This window comes from Schistocerca serialis, chromosome 7 (assembly GCF_023864345.2).
Source record: "Schistocerca serialis cubense isolate TAMUIC-IGC-003099 chromosome 7, iqSchSeri2.2, whole genome shotgun sequence".
In the NCBI taxonomy this organism is placed as follows: Eukaryota; Metazoa; Arthropoda; class Insecta; order Orthoptera; family Acrididae; genus Schistocerca; species Schistocerca serialis.
In genome coordinates, this window is record NC_064644.1 from 165,234,327 (window position 1) to 165,260,375 (window position 26,049).

The window sequence follows — 26,049 nt, forward strand, 5'->3', positions numbered from 1 at the left end:
CGGCCGCAAGTGACCAAGTGAGGGTAAGTCAGAACTCGCAAATGTGAGACGAGTGCAGTCATGCGTTACAGTTATCAACGTTCTGCAGTGATCGTATGTAATATTATACAGCTGGTGGACAGTATTTTTCTCCTTTTCCAGCTCGCCTGGGTCTCATTCCTGAAGTTACGCCTAGAGCATTATTGGGTCTTCTGAGACGAATTGTCATACGCAGAAACAAGTGATAAGCTGAAACTTCTGAATCCGTTACCGACGTGCACATGTCTAGGAAAGACTGTTCGTGAAAAACAGTGATGCCCGTACAGCGATAAAACAAGTCATCAATCGTCGGAAAAGCAGCACTGTTCTGAAGATGGCCGGTAATGCTCCGGTCGTTACATTAGGAAGAAAGACTCGCTTCTGATGGATCAGCATTCACTGAAAACTTAATAAAATAAGGATAACATCCTGAAGTTCTTTATGGATGTTGGTCGAGACTGGAAGGACAGAAGACTTATAAAGGAACTCTACACAAGACAGAAAGTCGTAGTAAGGATTGGCAGTGAAACAGATGAGGCAGGTATCGGAAGAGCTTTGGGAACAGGATGTTGTTAACGTTTTTCAATATTTACGCTGCGAATCTAACAGATCAAGCACTTGGAAAAGCACGAGGGATAATTCTTGTAGGAGAAAGGGTAAAGACAATTAAGTATGCAGATGTTCAAGCAGTGTTGCCTGATCCAGAGCATGGACTAGAATTTATGATTTAGAAGATCGTATAACTGGAATAAGGAGTAAGGAATGAGGACTGAATGTAGACGTGACGGGAATAATCCATCCAGATAGAAATATGCGTTAGCACACTGCTTACGGGATTCATGGAGACGCGCCTGCCACGAATCGGTTCCGCCCAGCGGACTAAACACGAGAATCCCTGTGCCGGGCTGCCCGGGTGTGGTTTTTAGGGAGTTCCCACATCCAACTAGGTGAAGACCTGGCTGGTACCTACATCCCACCTCAGTTATACAATCTCAAATATTTCGAAAACCTTCACGCATTTCACATAGGGTAACCACTAAAAGCAGACATTTGGGGTGTATGCAAATTTTGTTCCCAGTGAGAGGTGTGGGAGGGGCGGGGGGGAGGGGGGGCTGGGGGCAGAGGGGCGAAAGGGGGACATCGGGCCACCCTCTACATATAACATTCCCAAATCCAATAATTAACATGGCGACCCCATGAAAATATGGGATAAGGGCCAAAGTGATCGCAGCCAACACGTATGTTCCGTCTAAACATCACTGGAAGGAAAGATTTTGGAACAAGTACAACCTTCCAGGTAGTTAGGAACCTTGGTGACAGAAAATAGAAGCTGTGTGAAGGAAATGGCTAAAAGAGCTTATGAAAAAGTGAAAGGTTTGTAGATAGCTACAAGATTTCTGACTAAATTAAGGAAGAGATTCGCCAAATACTTTATCTGGGGTGTAGTACTGTATAGTAGCGAATCACGGACAGTCAAAAAGACTGTGGATGGCCTGACAGAATGACAACATTAAGAAATTCTTCTAAGAATAGGTCAGGAGAGAAAACTAGTCGAATTTACACGAAAACAACTTGGCTATGACAGATTGGCCTACTCCGAAGACATTGCCTACGACGAAGATCACTGAAAAAAGAATGCAGGAAAGAGAGGGAGAAGAAGACTTCGCATGTTACGTGACGTTACGAGGGTGATTTGATAACTCTCGTAAATTTCCATTTTTGTTGTGCCTTCATGGTTGGTAAGCTTGATTATTACCAGGATCATATAAAGAATTTCAACAACGTATAGCTTCTAGTTTACTGTTGACAGCTGTTTGAATTGGTCAACTGAAAATGGAGAAAATCGAGTTTTGTGCTGTTATTAAACATTTTCGTTTGAAGGGCTCGGCTGGCCGGGGTGGCCGAGTGGTTCTAGGCGCTACAGTCTGGAACCGCGCGACCGCTACGGCCGCAGGTTCGAATCCTGCCTCGGGGATGGATGTGTGTGATGTCCTTAGATTAGTTAGGTTTAAGTAGCTCCAAGTTCTAGGGGACTGATGACCTCAGCAGTTGAGTCCCATAGTGCTCAGAGCCATTTCAGTTTCTTCCTCGAAGTAAGTTTTATCTGACGATCTGAACACCTGTAACAATCACGATATATAAAAACTAGAAATGTAAATGGACCCAGATCAACAATTAATAACACTCAAAGTGGATTCTGCTAATAGTAATTGGATCTCGACCAACGCGAGCAGCAATGTCGCGATACGATAAGCTGCAATCGCGATAGGCTACAATCCGACCTTTATCAAAGTCGGAAACGTGATGATACACATTTCTGCTCCTTACGCGAGGCATCACAACAACGTTTCACCAGGCAACGCCGGTCAACTGCTGTTTGTGTATGAAAAATCGGTTGGAAACTTTTCTCATGTCAGCACATTGTAGGTGTCGCCACAGGCGCCAACCTTGTGTGAATGCTCTGAAAAGCTAATTATTTGGATATCACAGCATCTTCTTCCTGTCGGTTAAATTTCGCGTTTGTAGCACGTCATCTTCATGGTGCAGCAATTTTAATGGTCAATAGTGTATATATCGTGAGCACCAACAAGAATTACGTGATTTATGGAAGAGTCGATATATCGATAACAGAGAAATATGCTGTCGCTCGACATAGCACCTGCAACAAAACTGACTAGTTCGTGCCTAGTCCGGCACTGCGGGGTTGAAACAAACCTTAGGACTGGTTTCAGCTTTAGTCTGCCCCGGGAGACGGTAGCGGCCGGTGGCAGTGTGGGAGCTGCGGGGTTCTGGGGTCGTTGCATTGTGGCTCGGCGCGCAGCTGCGCCGCACCCGCCGCCGATATTTTTCCACGGGGCAGGACAGGTTGGATGAAAAGCCCCCTCCATCCAACCCCGGCGCGGCACACTGCACCGCCGGCTCCACGGGCGAGATTAGCCGCCAAGGACGCGCCAGGCGCTTTGTGTACACTTGCTGATTCCGACTCGGGGTTGCCACGTCGCTCCCCCGCCGCCGCCGCCTCCGCCGATCCATCCGACTAACGCCGGCGGGGGCAGAGCGAGACACTCATTATGCAGCAGTGCCCGGTGCTTGGAGGAAGCCAGCCGTGGCAGCTACGGAGCAAGGCCGGCCGTCCCACCTGACGCCGACACGAAATGCTATCACAACTGTTTCTACTAAAATCCGACAGTGTTATGTCTGAGAGTACTAAAAGGTCGCGGGTGCGAGTCCCACAGAGTGTGCCTGAGTAGGGCATTCGCTCTTTGCTTCTCCTCCTAAATATCTGTGGAGGCTGTGATATACACGACTGTACATTGTAACGAATTTTGGGCTGTGAGATTGCGATGGGTATCGGTCTCTTCACATAGTCTTGTCATTGTATTTACAATTTCGTCATTTTCTCCACATGAAGCTTAACTGAACATTTCAGTTTCTTCCTCGAAGTAAACTTTATCAAACGTCCTGAACACCTGTAACAATGTCCGCCGCCGGTAGCTGAGTGGTCAGCACGACAGACTGTCAATCCTAAGGGCCCGGGTTGGATTCCCGGCTGGGTCGGAGATTTCCTCCGCTCAGGGACTGGGTGTTGTGTCATCCTAATCATCATCATTTCATCCCCATCGACGCGCAAGTAGCCGAAGTGGCGTCAAATCGATAGACTTGCACCAGGCGAGCGGTCTACCCGACGGGAAGCCCTCGTCACACGCCATATATATATATATATATACCTGTAAAAATCACGATGAGTAAATGGATCGAGATCAACAATTAATAACACTGGTGGATGTTTGAATTTTTTTCATCTTTATCCATTCAAGACATCCTCCACTATTTGGACGACGCCACCCGACAGAATACCCGTAAACATGTCAAAAGGGCGTATTTCTTTAAAACAGAATGGAAATGAGAATCAATGTAACTGTCAAATAAAGAGTGCGTATCTCCCACTGACGAAACAAGTTTCGAATCCCATATAACGTGACCCATCATTTTACTCAATGTCAGAAACGTCTGGGTCAAAATTATACACAAGGTTTAGAACCCACAAACAAGGAATTACTAGAAGAAAGTGGATATGTACGCAGCGTGTTCGGAAATTCCCGTTACAGTCTTCTGGGATTTATAGATGGGACTGAATACGTAATATTTTGAATACGAACCATGTCCGCGAACGTATCGTTTCCGTTCTACAACGCTTTCACAGTTCAGATGTGTAATGTGTCCACGTCTGCTGAGCGAAAGAGAAACGTCTCACAGTTGCTTGTCCTGGTACGCAATAGCATAGGAGTCGTATGCAAATTTCAATTTACGAAACAATTGTAGGGACGGAGGGAGCTCTGCTAGCAGGAGTTCTGGCCGTAGCACAAGAAACTGTAGACACATCCGGTGGGATGGAGACTGTACTTCGAAGGTACAATATGACGTTGGTGGTTGCCACATCGAGGCGCGGTTGTAATGCATCAGTACTGTTCTGTACAGTATGTTGGGTTCTTTTTCGTTCTGGAATAATGTTAACACGTAATGTTTAAGTGTTAAACAAATGTGCTTAAGTGATAAACCATGTTTCGTTCTGTTTCCTTTCAAACTGCTAATAACTAGACTGCGTCACTGAATTCCTCAAGCAGAACTGGAAATGAAACCGGAGACGGTACGTTTCCAGACATGGGGATTCCTCTTTAAGATAATAAAATGTACTCATTTCCCTCTACAAGTGCTAGAAGTTGGTAAGGGGAATTTCCGAACTTGCAGTTTCTTTCCCCTGCGGTTTTTTACACCAACCACCTCATGTAATTGCATAGTAATGTAGAACAAATATTCTTTGCGATCCTACTGCAGAGTACGTTAAAACTGCATCTCTGCTAGTTCCTGTAACACGTTAAATTTTCATATCGGACAACCAGGTATGAACTGTAACCAGTGGTTACTTGACATTTGGCACGTCATTGACGACTGTGCTTTATTTATTAGAAAGCTCCACCAACATTGAGGCGGCAGGCAGCTATTTATTATTTAACCTTATCCAGCTTACAAAGGCGTATCCTTCTCAGACGCTACGCTTAGGTATAGATTTTATTGCAACTGTCACTTAACTCTTTTTTATGAGTACCAAGTTCTAATCTGATACATAGGTGAAAGGTGACCTACAGTGTAACGTGGACAGTCTGGCGAAAGTCATTCGATTCGACACTCGTTCAGCGGTTTGCGTGTAGATTTCACTGCTAATTTAATCACGCAGCTCATCACTTGGTCTCGCAAGGCCGAGTGCTCCTGTTCCAGGCCTTTCCATCGCAGAAAGACGTTAAATGCTCACCAAGAATCGAACCCGAGACCTCCGCGTCCTAGCCACAAGACCACAGAGGCCAGTGAATGCAGTGGCAGAAACGGCGTAGCAAACGCAATACAGTACGCGATCAAGACGGCATTATTCGTAAAATAATAAAATATTTTTGGCCAAAAGCTTGTTAAGAGTTTGTCGTGCAATCACTTCCGCACCGAAGTTTTTATTTTGACATCTTTGACAAGCTACAGCGTACGCTGGAAATGTTTACTGATGGAATACTTTTAACAGCAACAACGAAGACGACACGAAGCACGATAAAGCAACGCCGCGTGCGTTTCATGTCATAATTCCGACACTAGAGTTCAGCAACGCTGGACTGTTGAGTCCCGTTTTTCGTTATTTTGGAATATTTTAGACCAGTGGTTCCCAACCTTTGATAGACAACTACCCGTGAGGGCAATTGGACATTAGCTGTATCCCCCCCCCCCCCCCCCTCCATCACATATTTAGCACATAATGAAAGACTTTTCTTGGATCACTTTTATTTGTTAAATAATGAAAGATGAATGATATTTAGTTTGTGTGTAATTTAGAATGAATCACATAGGAATTCATGGTGCATCTCAAGTGCTACCCACAACTCCTTCTCAGATAAGAAAGCTAACCATCCACTGTGAGGGTAGATACTTGTTACGAAACAAACTTCCCCAGCATTACTGCTCTCCACTGAGGCGCTTGCTTCACTTGCACCTTGCAACCCCATTTAAAATCAGCCAAGTTAAAATGTGTGCACTATATTTACTGTTCACATATCAATTGATTGCTGCACTCCTTACTTCTGAACTGACAGAAATTGGAAGACTTCAGGCTGTTAATGCTTTGTGTCTGACCACAGCTATTGATAATAATAGTAGTAGTAATAGTAAATAATAATAATAATAATAATAATAATAATATTGTGTAGAGCAGTATAGTAGCCCTTATGTGGTTATTTCTGTATCGTACTGTCAATTAATTCATGTATCTGTTTCGAAGCTAGTAATGGAACACTTTCTGGACTACTGCAGGTATTGTCTACGACTTCAAAAATGGTTCAAATCGCTCTGAGCAATATGCGACTTAACATCTGAGGTCATCAGTCGCCTAGAACTTAGAACTAATTAAACCTAACTAACCTAAGGACATCACACACATCCATGCCCGAGGCAGGATTCGAACCTGCGTAGCGGTCGCTCGGTTCCAGACTGTAGCGCCTAGAACCGCACGGCCACTCCGGCCGGCTCTACGACTTGGAAAAGACATTTTCTTGAGATATTTCGTTTTTGTTACACATAGTCTTACTTTTATCATCAGCGGTCTATCGACGAAGCACAACATGTATGTGTAGTGGGGGAATCGTCAACAACACAATCCGCGTCCGTGCTTCGACATGCGCGAACTGCCGTCGTTCGTGGATCGGACTACAATTGAAAGAGAGTAGTGACTGATAATTTCAATAATCAATATTAGAGCCTTACAAATTTGTGATAAAAGTAATAACCTTTTGAAAATAATTTAGTTTAGTGACTGCAACAGAATCGAATCTTTTAGTTTGTACCCCATCATATAATTTCATTTTACCCCTCAAAGAGTAATTACCCCCAGGCTGGCAACTACTGGTTTAGACAAAGCTTGCCTGGGACGCAGGGCTGCTAGCGAAGGCGAGATACGCGAAGTCTCATTTCCCGTAGTCAATGAAAAGTGACAGTAACACGAAGCAATAACAGTACTGCAGCGCACAGTGCACAGCAGGTACACGCTGTCTCCGCAGCCAGCGATACCGACTCTTGGAAAGTTTCCACTGCAGCTAGCCACGTATCGATATACACAGAGGCGCGGCGCGGGTGTTATGCAGTCCTCCACAGCACATTCTCACTTTCCCTCGTACTCTGAATCAAGGACGGCGACACCGATATGTCAACAGCAGCGTGCATCGCGCAGTCAGGTGTAAACAAACAACAGAGTCGCCAAACAATAACATTCCCACGTACTCCAATAGTCAGAACGTCGATCGACTTTCAGCACGAGGATTGTGCTTTGGCGTTCATATAATATATCCGGTTTTCGATCTACTTAATCCATGAGTATATTTTCCAGTCTTCCCACAACCTCGCATATAAAAAATGTGGTGTCAACCTCGCATATAAAAAATGTGGTGTCACCGCCAGACACCACACTTTTTAGGTGGTAGCCTTTAAATCGGCCGCGGTCCTTTAGTATACGTCGGACCCGCGTGTCCCCACTGTCAGTGATTGCAGACCGAGCGCCACCACACGGCAGGTCTAGAGAGACTTCCTAGCACTCGCCCCAGTTGTACAGCCGACTTTGCTAGGAAAGGTTTACTGACAAATACGCTCTCATTTGCCGAGACGATAGTTAGCATAGCCTTCAGCTACGTCATTTGCTACGACCTAGCAAGGCGCCATTATCAATAGATATTTAACTTGTGATGCCTGTACCGTCAGACCGATGTACACCACTTATGGATAAAAGTTAAGTATTCCAAGAACTACGTTCTTTTCTTTATAGGATAATTACTTTACCTTGTTCCAGACCTCACACCAATCTGCGTGAGCTTAAAAGCGTGCATTTCGGCCTCCTCTAGCAACACGGTGTTGGCTCTTCTGCCAACACTTCAAAAAAGACTTTGACCTATGTGGAACAGCAGCAAAGAGAATACTACTAGAGAGGCACATGCAAACCTTTTATCGCCACGAGACTACGGAATAAAGAAAATTTTACTGACGATTTGTACCATAGCAACGCCAATACTTACAGAAACAATCGACCATTTTAGTGTACCAGGCTGTACAGCCCGCATCATACAGGTTGTACAACTACAATCGATCATTTTAGGGTCCTCAGGCTGTACAGCCCGTATCATACATGTTGTACAACTAACAGGCGTGGTAGAACATTCAGGACACATTATTCACACATAAAAATAGGTAAGGCTGTCATAAACCGAAGGTTGGTTTGAACATGACACTGCTTCACGAAGTGTCGTTCTGTTGCGATACAGTATACCGTAGCGTTCTTCCCATCCATCCAGTTACGAGCAGACCTACACTTTAACGTGGAATTCGAACCACAGCGCAAATCAGCATTTTTCACAACAACAAACGTTGTCATTGGTTAAATTACTGATAATACACGGAAAACAAATGGTTTAGGGTTGGATGAGGATCGAATCGAGGGATTCTGCGTCCACAGCTTTGCACTTCATCGCTTAGCAACATTGGCCACACACAGAATAACAAAATACGTTACAGGAACCTGTCTGGAAACGCTTTCCCTGCCAGAACTCATTTTCTACTACTCTTCTTAGCTCATTAGCCATGGTAAGCACGCTGGATCGAGAACGTACCAGCTTATCACATGAAACTCTCCCTCACATGAAATGTTCATATTGCCCTCCATTGCATCAACCCACCGTAATGCTGAGTAATGAATGAGCTGATGTATTTCTGCAGCATTGTGTATGATTTCGCAACGTTCCTCATTACAGACAAGAAGATGCCCTGTATCTTATGCACACGAGATTTCAAATGCCCGCACAAAGTTAAGTGCAGTGTATTCAGGCGCAGAGAACGTGGTGATCGGGTTATAGGTCCACCTTTGCAAAAAATGGCTCTGAGCACTATGAGACTTAACATCTGAAGTCATCAGTCCCCTGGACTTAGAACTACTTAAACCTAGCTAACCGAGGGACATCACACATATCCATGCCCGAGGCAGCATTCGAACCTGCGACCGTAGCAGCAGCGCGGTTCCGGGCTGAAGTGCCTAGAACCGCTGGGACACAACGGCCGGGTCCACCTTGGCCTGTTGTCCTATGATGAGCACTATTAAACACACATGTGCTCACAAGCATTGAAGTGAGTCAAGTGTGAACACAAGCAGTGGCGCGACTCTCGTGTCAACATTACCTTCGGTGAAAGCACTTGCGGTGAACCTGAGAATTACAATTTGAACAGGCGTAAACAACAGGGTACTTTGAACATGTCAGAAAGAGCTTAATGATGTTTTCTGGTGGGTTCTGTTCCCGTAAGTTTCCCACGATTGCTGTAGACCAACTAGGAAGACCTGTCTCCTTTTTCCTCCTCTCCCCGTAGGAATTGAGATGATGAAGATAATGACGATGTTTGGTTTGTGGGGCGCTCAACTGTGCGGTTATCAGCGCCCATACAAATTCCCAACCTTTGCTCAGTCCAATCACGCCACTTCCATGAATGATGAAATCATGAGGACAACACAAACACCCAGCCACCTCGAGGAATTGAGATCTAACATCGAAATAGTTTCCGTGCCGTCCATGCAACATATTGTTTTCTTTTCCTCTGTTTCAAGAACGTATCCTTAACTATTGACCTATCGTTTTCTCATTCAGTGTGTGCACGCTGTCACGTGTATGTGGAGCCGAAACAATGGGATTAAGAAGCTCCTTAAAACCCAGCCACCATGCATACCGAATGATGGAATACTAAGTTATTTTAATGAAAAAAAGTTCTGCAGATTGCAAAACAAAATCGGACAAAAGTTTAACCCTTTCAGTGCCATTTTTGTCGGAATGAAAGACATTAATGTATGGTTATTCTGATTAATGTTGTCGTCAGAAATTATATCATTAACTATTTCCCGCCGTTTCCTTTTCCAACTCAGGGAGGGGTGGCACAATTTGTCAGACTGGTGTTTTGACGTGGGGCCTACAGTATGGAAATGTGGTAATGAAATGAATGATCACCCTGCAATATCATTTACGTCATGCAGGGTGATTCAAAATTCCTTTTACAGACTTTTGGGGCTGTAGAGGGGACTTGGTAGATTAAGTTTTGGTAAGAACCCCATGTCCGGAAATGAACTTTTTGGATTAAAAAAAAGTTTGAAAATCGGACCACTTTCAAATCTCTCACTTCACGGTACACACAAAAGCTGCGAAAAGGTCTCTGTTGTCAGTCCTTGTTGCAACACCTTCGTCCGAGTGCAACGGCTGAGAGAAATTGCTACCTTCCAAACTAGGCGAGATGGATGATGTTCCACGGACGTACTGCACTCTCGATTTTCAAGAGAACCTGAAACAAGAATTCGAAACATTGTTGCCGGCCGGAGTGGCCGAGCGGTTCTAGGCGCTACAGTCTGGAACCGCTACGGTCGCAGGTTCGAATCCTGCCTGGGGCATGGATGTGTGTGATGTCCTTAGGTTAGTTAGGTTTAAGTAGTTCTAAGTTCTAGGGGACTGATGACCTCAGCAGTTAAGTCCCATAGTGCTCAGAGCCATTTGAACCATTTTTCGAAACATTGCCCTTATCTTCGGGCCCTGTAGAGCACACAGGTTAAGAGTTCATTGTCTCCGCTGTGCGCGTATCGTGAAAAGGGAGATCTGAAAGTGATCCGATCCTCAAACCGATTTTACATTCAAACGGTTCATTTCCGGACATGGGTTCTTTATCAAAACTTTACCTCTACAACCCCTAGAAGCGTGTAACAGAAATTTTGAATCACTCAGTACATTTTCTGAAAAGCACTTGTATTGTATTTATGATCGAAGATATTTGACATTATTGGAGATTATTCCAAACGTCTATCTCTTTATCATTACATGCGAGTTCGAGTGTATCATATGACTGTCAATTTCGATACGGTGTGATACTTTTTGCGCAAAACAGTATCGCATATGATACATAGCAATAATATGCAGAAATCCGCACTGGTTCTCTGGACCTATAGTTGGTCATATACGTCCCAATGGTATCTAGTAAAAAGGTCTCTGGCGATCCCATGACTGGGCTACTGGCCTGACTCCTTCGCCACGGCACTAGGAGGGAGGGCGTGACAGGCCCATCGCACTGGCCGCCTTTTACTCCCGGGAAATATCCCCAGTACTCGTCTGCTAGCAGGCTGAGTGCATCAGGGGCTGTCCAGGAGGAGCTAGGAAAATCCCCACCTCTATCCCAGACTGGAGCAGAGACCTCCAAAGCAGGAGTCCAGTGCTTTAACCGCTCGAGCACAATTGTGATGGAAAGGCTAAAATACCTTCATTATGATACGAGAAGGGAAATTCATTTCCCCATGACGAACGTCTGGCCGTGTGGGCGTCAACAGGTGAACACACAACACAATACAAGCATCAGCCAGCGCACACCACTGGCCCCAGCGGACAAATTTGTGCAACAGGTGTGGGGAAGGGAAAGGCAGCCGCTGCAGTTTATCGCTGGGTCAGCTGCAGGCTCTCACAGCTGCACATACAAACGTTTGCAGTTACTTGCCGGCTGCTGATACGGGGCCTCCTAGGCGCTTGCGAGCTACGTGACCAAACGCTATCAGTAACGTCAGGTTCAAGGCTGCCCGTTGCCTTCTGAACGAGCTGCGCCGATAAAAGACCACGCCGCAGTTTACGCAAGAAAACAGAGGCCCGTTACAGTCTTGAGCTCTCTAAAACCAAATTTACACGAGCGACTTCCTAATCAAAACAGAACACACGTGGTGGGTGCGCATCACTTGCCTGCTAGTAAATCATGAGCCGACGACATCGCGAGTGCGGCAGTGATCAATCGATTGCACAGTGTCGAGTTCTAAAGTCCTGAGTGTGCTGAAGGTTGCGCATGCATAGAAAAGTTATAATCGTGCTCATTCTTGTTATGCCTTTGGATTTTGTGCTTTTGCCTGCTTTGATATTTTTACAAAGAAATTTTTTGCAAAAGGTGTGCTAAATATCTGAGCATAAATGAGAACACAAATCATGTGTATGGTTCAAATGGGTCAAATAGCTCTGAGCACTATGGGACTCAACTGCTGAGGTCATTAGTCCCCTAGAACTTAGAACTAGTTAAACCTAACTAACCTAAGGACATCACAAACATCCATGCCCGAGGCAGGATTCGAACCTGCGACCGTAGCGGTCTTGCGGTTCCAGACTGCAGCGCCTTTAACCGCACGGCCACTTCGGCCGGCCAAATCATGTGTATGTATGAAAATTATTTGAACCGTTAAAATTCAGCTCTGCTGAAGAATAACAATAATGCAGGTTGTTATTTAAGTCAACGGAAGTTAAGCGCTGCACTCAGCCCTTGTGAGGCAAACTGAGGAGCTATTTGACTGAGACGTATCGGCTCCGATCACGAAAGCTGACAATGGCCGAGAAAGCTGTGTGCTGACCACATGCCCTCCATTTCAGCATCCAGAGATTACTATCGGCTGAGGATAAATGGCGGTCGTCGGTACCGTTGGGCCTTCCGGGGCCTTGTTTGGAAAGAGTTTTAGCACTTTGGTTGTTACTTGGCAGAAAATAAACCAAATATAAAGGACAACCTAAACCCCACTTTCGAGTATTCGCATCTGAGACTTGGTCCAACGTGAATGTGGCACATTTCTCGAATTAAGGCAGTGGGCTTAGTTTGTTGCTCGGTTGTTTACACTGCACGTGAATTATGAAGGAACGATGTGATAGTTAATTACTCTGTCAGTAAATTTCAGTTTTCCTATACTTGTGGACCAATAGAATCCACGGGTAATACTATTCAGCTGGATGCGGAAGCATCTTGGGAAATCGGTACGCAGTACGCGCGGATGCTTTAAATAGCCTCCGGTCCCTGCGCCTCTCTGATTGTTTATCGCATGCTGACGTCGCCAGTCGCTTCCCGGAAGATGGCGCAGACCGGAAGGAGCGTACGAGTACACACAACGCTGGCTAAAAGGGAATGCCCGCGATAATGAGGAAGCATCGATAAGTCTGCACAGGAAGCGGCTGCTATCAACGGCAATCAGGCGAAAGCGAAGTGTTCATTGCTGCTTTGGAAAATTACTGCTCAAATGTGCACTGTATTGGGTGCGATATTACATGATACGAGAGTTTAATCACTGCAGGTTGATAGATGCCAAACTGTTCACTGTAGGTCATCTTGCTTCCAGACAGTGTGACCTGAAACTGTCACGTGCTTCTTCAAGGACTTTCCGCGACTGGATTTTATGTCAACAACTTCGGTTTCCGATCGCGCACTTATGTCGTCAGCAGTGCTTCATTGCAGAGCGCAGTGCCACGTTGACTCTACCGGCTACCGAGCACTTCCTAGTAGTTTGCCACTGTGCCGATAGGTGGCAGCTGCTGCCGCGTCCCGAGAGCCAACGACTCTTCTGTATCGCGTAAACAGCGTACGACGCTGTTAAGTCTGCTAGAAGAATACGTAAAGTATCCTGTCCTTCCTCGTCTCTTTATACACAGCATAATCTACACCGAACCGCAACTCCACTACCAAACAGGGGAAAACGTTTTTCAGTATATTTATAATTTTTTTATACATAGACCCTTAATCAACATTCGCGTACAAAACACGTTTGTTCACTGGAAGGTAATACTGATTTTATCACCGACCATGTTTTACGTTATCGATACCTTACTCCACAAGATAAGAACAATCGCACGCAAAATCTCCGATGCGATAACCTATCCTTTTGAAAGGTTTAAACTTCTTTTTCTGAACGTCGCTTGAGTGAAGATCAGGCGACACGCCACGTTATGGAACTAAAATTTCACTCAACTTGTAGTTTCGCACTGTACTGTTGAGGAAAACATGGTAAAGTATTTTATAACCGCTTATGGAACAATAAAAGATGGACTGATGTGCTAGCTGCTTGCAGATGCAAAAGTATATGAAATAATAAGAGAAATAAAGTAGTTCACTGTAGAAGACTGACGAAACTCAGTCCACTAGCCAAAGCAGTCTTCAGCACATCCTGCGTAGGGTATTGAACTGCTACTCAGGGGAAGCAGAAACAAACAAGTTCTTACCCCAACACAAAACACTTCTCACTCTCAATTGCACTGAAGAAAGGAAATGTTGAAAGTGGGAATAAAAGTAGTGTAAGACTAAATATAAGGTTGGATACAGTTCTCTGAAAGTAAAAAAATTCAGTGTAGTGTTTAAGCTCATTTTCTTGGCTACTGGGTAAAATGAACAGATTTCAACATGAAGCCAGTGTTTCATCTACCACTCCACACAACGACCAGAAATTAACAGCAGGCCTGACCCCTAAACATATGGTACTAATTTCTTTATTACGAATTCTGTTCCAAAAAAACAGAATTTTTATTTATGAAAACCGTACTTTAATGACTAAAATTGCATATAGGTATATAAATATGCCTTTTAAAGCTTAAATTATGAGTTAATTTTTTTTAAGATCACCAACAACAAAATTCCGAATATATTCATGCATCGTACTTTGACAAAAGTATCCTGAAATTACACTTTTTTTTAAATTTTTATCTGGGTATAAAGTCGGATCATGTATTTCACAATCGTTTCCTGTGAACAGAAATCTTCGAGGAGTTTGCTGGAGCACAGTAGACGTTTTATCTTCTATAACAGGCGAGCATTGGTCCCAAATTGTCATCAATATCAGTATCCCGTGAAGGACTATCACATTCTTCTTTAACTTTCTGAGCCGCTAAATTCAGTGTCAAACTGACAGTACAAGACAGATGCCGAAAGCCGATATTTTGTTGCAGAATATCCAAAGCTGCTCACAGTAAAGGCGATGTCTGATGGCAACCACCTCAACCAAAACACGACAGCCAGGCTACATACAGGTATGTAGGACTGGTTGCTCTCTAGTGGACGAATACTTAACTGCCAGTGCTGAAACAGATACATGCAACGTTTTGTTTCTTCGAAGGTTTGTAATGAAGTAGCCTAGGTATACTCGGTGTTATAGTTTCTGTGAAAAGAATAAATCGAGATAAGGGATTGGCAAGGCAGGTAATTTTGACGGAGCCTCAGTAGTCTTCACCAAAGTTCGTGGTGTTAGAATCGAGTCTTAATTGGCTCAAACGAATGCTGGAAACGGCCTCAAAATAGCACCCCAACTCAAAAGCGCAATACGCGACTCGTGACTGCTCGCTGCTGTTTTGTCACCTTTCCCCTCCTCACAACCCGCCGCTTCCCAGTAAGCATGAAGTCGAGTCGGGCGCCATCCTCGTGCGAACTTCATTCGCGCGCGCTGCCAGCTTGCGGTACCGTAACAAGGCTATTCCATCTGCGCTGCTGGAAGTTGTCCCTCGCTCGCTTCTGTAAACTGTGCAGCCATGTTGTGACTCAGGTCGGTCCGACCAATTAGCAGGTATGCATATGTGGTCATGGCTGCTGTGTGTGTGTGTGTGTACTTCGCTGCGCCAGTAGCCGCCGGCCAAGTGTCGGGCGTGAATAGTGTGTCTTTAGTCCACAGTGATATGCAAAAACATGCTACCAAAATTATGCAGATGTAACCTAGGCGGCTATAATTAATGCGTTCACATAGTGACTGTATTTCACGATTACCTACGACGAGAACTGAGCAATAACTAACAGGAATAAACAGTTTTGTCTATGAGAACACAACAACGTTTCGAACCTATCATTATACAGGGCGTCGCAGGAGGAAAGGCCAATAGTCACGGATATGACAGGTAAGATCATTCGGGAAAAAAAAGTCTAGCAAACAGGGGCTCTAAACTGTGTGCCTTAAGACCTATGAGCACTTCTCGAACTTTGATATTGTGAAAGTAATCTCTTCTACTGCAATCTCTTTGCTTTTCATATTGTGGAAGGAAGTAGTACGGCTGAAAACAAAACAAAAAAATTGTATTTTGTAAACATACACTCAAAATGCATGTCTTAAGAGCAATGAGCCCTTCTTCAGTAGAACCGCTTCACAGTAGCGAAGCTGAATAGCTGCTCATGGCTCTTGATGTATGCACTTCAAAGTGTCCATGGTTACTGAACTTTTGTTTCTTAATTTGGTCCGTACAGTCACATCTCAAAATATGGAACGCAAGGAAATTGCTGTAGGAGATTATGCTTCGCAATATCGAAGATGAATTGCTCATAGCACTTACGGTATGCATTTTAGAGCCCATGTTTACCAGATGTTTTGCTTCAAATTATCGTTCCTGTCATATACCTGAATATTGACCATTCCTCTTGCGACACTGTATATATACGTCTTTTACGCCAAGCAGGTTCCCAAGCACTTGGGCGAAATACGAGAAACTATTCGCCCGACTGCACAGACTTGAAGAAAGTAACACACTTGAACATAAGTCTTGTTACAGGTATCGTCTTTTCGTGGAGTAGTGTATTCCACATACATTCCGTTATTGGTCCACAAAAGCCAATCAACCTGCAATAAGGCAGTTGAGAGGCAGTGCAATGGGGCACTTCTAACTGTTCGGCTGTCAGATGCTTAATGTAACCATTGTGTTTATTTAACCTGAGGCACCCAAAACTCCGTGAATAACATGAATTCGTTTGCCAGTACTCTCTCAAATGCTTCATTAGATTCTATGCTGCCTGCCGTATACGTGTGTGAATGTGTGTGTGTATGTTACGTGTAAAACAGTGAAAGAGCAAGTATCTTATCCGGTTTAATCGAGGAAAAGACACCAGATGAAGCAAAGTACACACTCGAGAGAGCTATGACATATTACGAAATAATATTATCATAGGGGAGATTAAGGTGATATTACTTAACGTTATCGATGTAAAAGAGATTTCCTCAGGTGCTGATAAAGCGGCAGCTCGCCTACTTGTCTCTGCGCACAATGTAATTGCATCTTTTCCGATAGCTACTGAGACCTGTAGGCGACCAATTGCAGCTGTTTGTGGGTTCTTCTTCGTTCCTAGGAAGCCGGGAGCGGTGATTCACACCGGATGACCCTGAAATGAACAGCCAGGGAGTGTGAACTATCCTAATTTACGTCTAAACCTGTATCCCACAAGCCACCTTATGGTGTGTGCTAGAGGATACTTCTTGTAACACTGTGACTTCACCCAGTTGCGAAAGTTGTGCGGCAAGGAAGATTGTTTGGACAGCCTCTGTGCTACCTCGAATCTTTCTTAATTTAACGTCATGGTCATTTCGCGAGGAATGCGCTGGAGGAGAAGCAATACATTCGTTGACTCTTCTAAGAATTTTAACAGTGGAACACATCGTGATGCACAACGTCTCTCTCGAATTGTGTCACTCGAATTTGATGCGCATTTAATGTGTTCCTCACTCGTCATATAGCCACTATTTCATATATTTTTTTTTTAAACGGAAGACACGAAATATTGGAGTTGGGGGGGGGGGGGGGGGGGGAATAGGAGGGAAGATGAGTAGGAGGGGGCGAAAAACAGATGTCTGCTTCTGATCTGACAATATTTTACGAAAAATTCCTGGCTTTAGACCGATCTCCCCAACCGTCAATTTGCAAAAAAAAAATTAGATCATTTTCATATTATCTAACAATCACTTACTCGGCCGCCGTAGCGTAGTTTTATCCCTCCTGTCTGGAAAATTATTTTGTAGTTTTTGTTTATTTAACTAAGCTGTGATACAAAAAAAACGATGCGGCAGTTTGTGTGAGGACCTTAAGACACAGTCACTAAAGAGTAAAATGTGTGCGGACACTTCCCGCTCTAATTACTCTTACCAACGGAAGGACCGCTCAATGAGTACACTGGTATGTTATAAAAAGAATGAAAGGCGGCAAAACAAAATTTCGGAACACGAAGGGAAACTTGGTTACCGTGATAGAGGTCTTGCCAACTGGCGCACCGAAGTCTATGGGGAAACGACCGTTACGGCTGGTGGCGGGCTTTCGTGAGGACCCACGGCGAGGAGGGTCGCGTCCACGCCACGCGACCACATGTGTGAGCGCAACTCACCCCGTGGCACACAATGGGCCCACGTAACGGCGCACACACCCTGCACATGGGGGTTGCTCCGCCCCTTTAAATCTAACCGACGCGCGGCTGCACCATTTTTGAATTTTTTTCCCCTTCCCCGTGCGAACGTCCCGCTCACAGACGAGATTAAAAAACACCGCTAACCGAAATCACAACGTACATCACCCACTAGGGATGTTTCATGATAGCGTTTTAACGGTTACATGGCGTGCCTTGGCTCTTTATGAGAAACTAAGAATAACGACGTTCATGGATTCGACACAGCTTTCTTTCATGGCTGTAATCCTTGAACAAGCATACCTCGTCCCCATTATTTCAAGCGAAGCACTATGATTCTAAGCCAAGCTCCCATTTTTGTCGATTTTTTTATATCTAGACAGGGGGCGGAGGGAAGGAAAAAGTTCGCAAATTAACGTGAGAAAACCGCAGAAAGAATCGTAGCAGGGTAATAATGGCATTCTGAATTTAGTCTCGCAAACTTCCCCAAAAAAGGTTGTCCCGCAGGTAGCATGAAACTGTGATACAAACTGGAGAGCTAGAACAGCAATACTGCTAATGAAATGGTCACAAAATATTTGCACACAACTAAAAACTCTGAGGTTATATCTTAATGAGAAATCAAACTGCAAGATTAGGTTGGTATAATAAAATAAATCAAAGAAATTGTGAGGAAATACGAGGACTAGTTCGACCAGTACAGTGATTAGACAACGTTACATGTAGCATCCCGCAACCAGTCTGATATGCACGGACTCCTACCACAGATCTTATCACTCGCCTAGCGGAACACTTTGTAACACAGCATCGTTGGCTGGGAATTTGAAGACTATGAAACTCTGTTTATCCTTTTGGAAGAAAACCAGAGACGAAAAACGTAATCCTGAAATTGCCTTGGAACGCCATGGAAGCAGAAAATGTTGTCTTGACCTGTTTGATTTGTTATACAAGAAACACGCGTCACATAAACGTATAAACAATACAGGCTTGTTTGCAGACAGCACAATAGCGCCCAATGCGACGCTGCATTCGTTTTTCGACTGCTTAGCACGTGTAGCGTAGTGTCAATTAATGACACAATTTGTGCGCTTCCCTACATCTGTCTATGCTTTCGCGCGCAGAACGATGAGCCTGGTGTGGATGGGAAGGCTAGGCAATTTCCCGCGATCAAATACAACCCTGAAATCATCTAATTACATCCTTAACAGTAGCCACTTCGCCCCTTCGCAACCGAAATTGGGCTTGGCTGCCAGCACTGATCTCCCGTACAACCGGGAAGATTGAGACAAGAAGCCTGGCCATCTTTATTATGAAGCGTTAGCTTTGTATGTGTGCTACCGGCCTTTCTTGAGACAGTCACGCCGCAAAGTTTGTCCTCCACCAAGTTATTTGGAGACTAACTCTCTTTCTCTTGATAAGATAACCGCTCCCTGCCGAGGACACGAAGCGTTCGTCCTCGCAAAGACAATATTTAACGATGGCCCACACTCTTGTCTTAGTTAAAAGGAAAGAACCAAGAGCGCAGATGGTTTATTTTTTTATTTTCTTGTAGTCTCAGCTTTGACCGTTATCAGTCTTACGAAACAGTGGAGATAATCTTTTGAGACAACGGCTAAGCTGTGCTCAATCACTTTATCGATTAACAAAACAAGGAGACATGTGATGGACCTTTTAAACTTTCATTCCCCGAGCAGTTTACATCAGAGCGCGCAAAATACTAATAACCAGTCAGTATTAAATGCAAGAAGAACAATGAAGACAGTCATCGTTACAAACTTGCTGCAGTCATTAGCACGTACATTAGTCATCAGCCCGAGGGCCAGTTTGCGCTGCAGTTATCCGCGCACAAATACATTACTGGTTAGGAATGTTAGTGATTCTTTGCGTTCGATCACATTATTTTGTTGTCTCTGTTGTAGCCCAACGCATGTCGGAACTAGAAGTCGCACTGTACTCACTTCATTTGGTGTACTACTTAGGTTGTATATTAGAATGTAGTACGGCTATAATAATGTTATTGTATTTGAAGCGTTAAGAACATTGTGTGGCCAGATGAAAATGATAAACTGAAACAGATGCAGTCCCTGAAACTGGAGTTGTAGCTTCGAAACGCATTGGACTACAACAGGAAAAAAGTATTGTGACAAGAGGCAGCATTACTAAAAATATATGTTCCTAACCTTACAAGTTCCTGTCAAGGGCAGTCCTTAATTAAACTAATGTGAAGCAGGCTATTATCATCAGTAAATAATGTTTCTGTCAAATTGAGTTCGTAAATGTATCATTTCCTTCTTCTTACGACGACTGAATCTTAACTGTGTCCTTTATACGAACAGTATTTCGAAGTACAATCAGTATGGGTTGTGATTGGTCAACTACAACTGCAGTAAAACATTAACTACGAAAAAAAAGTACTGTTACAGAATCATTACCAATTTCTGACGTACAATTCTGTTGAAAGGGAGCCGGCCGGGGTTCAAGAGCGGTTCTAGGCGCTACAGCCTGGAACCGCGCGACCGCTACGTCGCAGGTTCGAATCCTGCCTCGGGCATGGATGTGTGTGATGTCCTTAGATTAGTTAGATTTAAGTAGTTCTAAGTTCTAGTGGGCTGATGACCTTAGAGGTTATGCCCCGTAACGCTCAGAGCCATTTGAACCATTTTGTTGAAAGGGAGTTTCTGTTCTTTACTTTTGTATTTCTGGTATTTCAATATCCAGTTTGCTAGAGCAGCTAAGAGCTTAACCAGCAAAACTCGATCAATCTTCCTAACAAGGATTTGCTTCAGTTTAAGCATTTGATTTGTGGTGACATCATCAGGAGTACGCAAATGCTTTTAGAACTAATTGATAATAAAAGTAGAACGAATACGTGATTTCCATACAGCTTCGATACAATGTCCAAACAAAAACATCACAGAATTTTAATCGGATGAAAGGTTTTTCACTTGCGAGGCTTTAATTTATTAATGTACAGTTTATTTACACAGCAAACTAAAAGGTTTTAGGTCTGAAACTGGGAAGACAGAAAATTTGATTCTGGTACCTTTAAATGCGAATTCGTACAGCACCTACGAATTGCTTTATGTTAATGAAGCACGGTTCAAAGAATACACATGGAAATGACACATTACAGCTCTCTCGATTGGTTTCACTTTTTTTTAGCGGCAACGTGATATTTTGACATTTTAACGCATAGTACGAGATCTCCGAGAATCGCGAAGCACACCGCGATGACATATATCACAGGCAGAGATGACAGTTTCTATATACCGGAAGACAATGACTATATTATTAAATCACCGCAGATTGTAATAACAAAATTTGCGCAACTGCATAACAAGCCGTCGACGGCGCGCTTATAATATGCATTCATGTCGGAGAGGCTCTCGAGAATTCGTTAGTGCAGATACAGTTACAGTGATTGCAGAGGAGATCGGGGAACTGCGGTGGCAGTTTCGCGACGCCGTGGCGCGCGGCCGTTTCGTAACAGCGCGCCTTGATAATTGTGGCTCAGAGACGTGGCAACACGGCTCCAGCGAGGCTGTGCTGCTGCTCGCTGGCAGAGGTTTGGCACCATCTCGGCCGCCGAGCTCGGAGGCAGCTCGCCTAGCACGGGCACAGGCGAGCAAAGCAACAGGCTTCCGTGGTGGACACCTAGCCAACCGAGCCCGATACTTCGTGAGGCGCTTATCACCTCATGCGCGCGAAATTACGCAGCAAACAGGCCAGCGATACCGGGTGAGCGACTTGCGATTTATAACAATACGGCAACACAATTCTTCAAGCAGCTATTGTTCAGCGGTCACACTCGTCCGTTAATTTCTCCCATTGTTGTGATTTGGCCTTACACTACAAACGGTGGGGAATAAGGCAGTTTATAGCGGAATGGGTTTAAAATCGCAATCACTGACGGCAAGAAAACGCAAAATTATTCCACTGTTGGAAATCGAATAGAATGCCAACAGCCGTTCTCAGTGGGAAACAAACAAATGAAAGCGAATTACATTATACGCAAAAACTACCAAGAGATGAGTAAATGAAGCTCCTAGCTTTCTGCATGTCAAAAAATATTGATAGGTAAAATATTCCACAGAAAAAACGGCAAACAGAAATTGCTTTCACCACAGTTTTTCAAATGGAAGAATACCAGTTTAACTTTTTGCGTTGGTCAGTCTTTTTAACATGACAAGCGGAGTTATTTTAAGGATTGGTGCTGAAAACGTAAATGCTCTTTAAATCGAGAGTCATCAGTAAAGCAGCCCATTACAACCAACGTAAGGGTACCACGACAACGTCATTCGCCTATGAATTCAACATTTTGCTACCGAACTTTCGAGTGTCAGATAACCTTGCTAGATAAAATGAAATTAAAGGTACTGACGTAAATATGGTAGACAAAATCAATCGTCCAAAGTCGTTTCTTCCCACAAAAAAACGCTATTTACCTGAAACCGCCTGTATTAAATTCGATAATCACTTTTATTATCTGCTAGCACTTAATCAGGAATATATTGCGCCAATGAGCACGAACTAGCTACCTACTCAGTACGTGTGGCAATATTCGACTTCATAGAACGACGACTGCACAATCTAGACAGAAAACTGCACCGGCGAGGCGCATTAAACTATGAAAAATGCGCGAGGGACGAGTAGCGTGTCTCTTCAAGTCCAGACTTGCTTCCAATACAGGTAGCGAGTGTGTCTCAGATCGCCACACACACACACACACACACACACACACACATGCACGACGCGCGTGGAAGCCGACCTTGGCTCGCATTTTTCGCGCCAAATAACTACACACAACAAGCAGAGGCGTGCCGCTCGCTATTGCAGACGCACGAAGGACATCTGAGCCGGGATTGCTAAGCGACAACGCCGTAACGTATAAAACGCGAAGCGAGGCCCTAGAGACGCGGGTATGAAATACACTCTGACATGTACATTTTTTTTTAACTGCATGAGGTACTTTGCTGCAATGAAGCTACGAACAGAAATACTTTGAACGGACAAAATGCTGTAAATTCTGCAAGCCAAATTAGCGAGGGTTGCAAAGTATTCGACTTAGTCTACGGCTGCTGCATGACATTCCTAATGAGCCGGTATACAGTCGTACGCAATGTTTCACTAATCACGCCAATAGACAATCTCACGTAGCTTTCACGCCCGCTACAAATCCAAGTTCCTGTTTCTGTCTTAATTCCACCAATGTTTCAAACGGCTTGATCAAAACAACAATATGACATGGGTTGTATAGTGATTTTCCGTTGATTTATGATAAATCGAGATACTGAACCAACATCCGTCTGGAAAAAACACGTACAAAAGTAGTATTTGCAGAACACGCGTAACTTCCTTGCGAAAGAAAATTGACTCGTACCATCAGCTAAAGGCCCATGAGGACATACAGGTAAAAATGATGAACTTGGACAATAGATATCTACAAAAAGTATTACACGGCTGCGGAAACATCTGGATTACCAATACAGGGGCTGTAGGACTGGATGCGTGGTGCTTCAAGTATAGAATAAAAGTTACGCAGTTCATACACGATATGTGGTTCTAAATGCAACAAAATACTCATCGCAGACTCGACCATTACCTAATACATGTTTTCCGAATTTACCTCGCGGTTGCATTTTTACGTCGAAATATGAGTTAAATATTGCGCGAGGTAAACATTAAGCAATGCTGCAGACTAATCTATTACCACAGGCTTTGTTTGGCATATCAGATTCGCTGCCTTCGAATCGCGTCCTTTCAGTAAATTTGACGTAATGAGATGTTCGAAATGGAACATATTCTGGAAATCCCGAGGATCACAATCTAGCAGCGGAATTGAATCATTGAGTGTTGAAGAGGGAACGAAGAAGTGGTTACGCAATTCGAGACTATTTTATTTGTTTATGTATAAGGCTGTCACTACATTAATTTTATACGTGTCTAAGAAATGGGGTGCTTGTGCGGTATTCGTGGTCTGTGAGTAGTACCGAGATGACAGCAATGTGACTCGAAAAGATGCAGAAGCGATACTCACCAGAAATGCAAGTCTGCTTTGGGGTGCTGACGCTGTTGTTGTTGTTGTTGTTGTTCGACGCTTTGGCAAGCGCCGGTGCGGCAGCGACAGGCGTCGTTTCGGCCGACGTCGCGCTGACGGCGAACGGCGCTGGAGACGCCGTCTGCACGGCCTTCTCCTCCGTCCCCCTGGGGGCGTCGTCTCCGTCCGCCGCAGCCTCCGCCACCGACGCCGCCGCTACGGCTGTCGCCGCGTCGGCGTGCGTCGCCAGGTACGGGAGGCGGCGCAGCGCGTAGGACGCGGGCACCGCCGCCTCCGGCTGCACCTTCTCCCACACCAGCCGGCTGCCGGGCAAGGGTGCCTCGCGCTCGAAGTCGAAGCCGTAGTGCTCGGTGTCGCGACGGCGCATCGCCTGCAGCTCGTCCTGCACGAAGCGCCGCGTTTCCTCGTGGTCCACGGGGCCAAACAGCTGCCGGCGCACGCGGTCCAGGCCGGCTACCGGGGGCGGCGGGGGCGAATAGCCGCCGCCGCCTCCGGAGGACGCCGCCGCCGCCTCGCCGCCGCAGCCCGCCGTGGCCGCTGCTGACGCCGCGCTGCCGGCGCCGCCGGCTACTCCGCCGCCTCTGAGCATCCTCCGCATCTCGGACAGGAACAACGGATTGTACACGCGGGCACTCATCGCTCGACTACACCGCACGGGGGCACGCCAACAGTACTTGCACTTCTTTTGCGTTATCGCGCCTCTCTTCTTCTGTGGCAGTAATGCTGTCTGGCGACGCACACTCCGCCTCCTCGCAACTTTCCTCTTCTTGCCACTCGGCACTTCCAGCGTTTATCACACAAGTTCCCAAAAACTTAAGAAAAAGCCGGCACGCCTCCTCGGTAGCAGGCGGTACTTCTCTGTCAGTAAACTTTGTCGGTAACAGCGCAGAAGGAGCAGTCGGGTCAGGCTTCTGTTCGTTTCGACACACACACACACACACGCCACGCCGCACACGTTCTGCTGCAGTCCGCTCCGCCAAACTCTGCGCCTCCGCCCACTCCCGCGTCCCAAGCACTCACCTCATGGGGACCGACACGCCGACTGCTTTCCCGCTTAGCGCGCCTGCGTGATAGCGGGCGAGCAGCACTTCCCCCACCACGCCTTCCCAGCGATCGCCTCTCCGCCGCCTCGGTGGAGGCAGTGCTGTATCTCTGCTTCCCCTCGCGCCGCTGCTACTACGCAATCAGAGCACAACCGCGTGCGTTCGTAGTGCGGCGAAAGCTCGTGCGGGAGGGGAGAGGGGGGTACGGCAGCAGCAGCAGCGTCTTGCTTCATCGTATTTTCGAGTTGACCAATAGAGTGGCTGCGAAGTGGTCGCCTCAGTGCTGGGGTGGGGAAGATGCGGCGTGGAGGGGAAAGTTGACGTCACAAGTCACCCGCACAGCTTTGCTGCAGAGAAAGAAACCACGCAGAAGAGCGCGTGGCGGAGGACAGCGAGCGGTGACGAGCAATCGGACGGAGCATATGTGCCCCTCTGTCATTTCTCTGCGAATATCCTCCGTTAACAGTGATCATACCAGTTGCAAATATTATTCTCTTCTGAGCAGTATGTATCTAGAAAATAAATGAACAGCCTGTTTGAGCAACGAAAGCACGATTCACCACACTTCTGTCACGTCGCGTTTCGGGAGCTTGGCAATTTGTATATTTTAGTTTGTAAAGTCGTATAATTTGCTACAGTAAGTTTGGGTTCTGTAAGTCACTCAGAGCTCCGAAACGCATCTTTATTAGTAAAGGTAAAATCTAATGACTCGTTATTTTTCATTTGTTGTTCTGACAGTTTATCGTACAGATAGCGTTACAAACTTAGTCCGGTGTGGATGAACCGTTTAAAAGAAACATATTTTCCAAGCTGATATGTCAGGCGTTGTGGTTGTAAAAAACAGTTTTTGTCTTGCTTTCACCTGAAGTTGAATATATGCTGATTTAATTTTGTTGACTTTCTGTTCTA

At 45.2% G+C, this 26,049-nt stretch overlaps 1 protein-coding gene across 1 annotated transcript in view; it reads right to left on the minus strand.

The window, feature by feature from the left end:
- LOC126412347 (cyclin-dependent kinase inhibitor 1-like) overlaps positions 1-25,250 on the minus strand; it is a 49,305-nt gene extending 24,055 nt beyond the window's left edge. The window contains exon 1 of the mRNA XM_050081898.1: positions 24,077-25,250. Coding sequence (XP_049937855.1) covers positions 24,077-24,734 — 658 coding nt within the window. The 5' untranslated portion in view covers positions 24,735-25,250. The remainder of the gene's footprint in view (positions 1-24,076) is intronic.
- Positions 25,251-26,049: the final 799 nt, after the last annotated feature.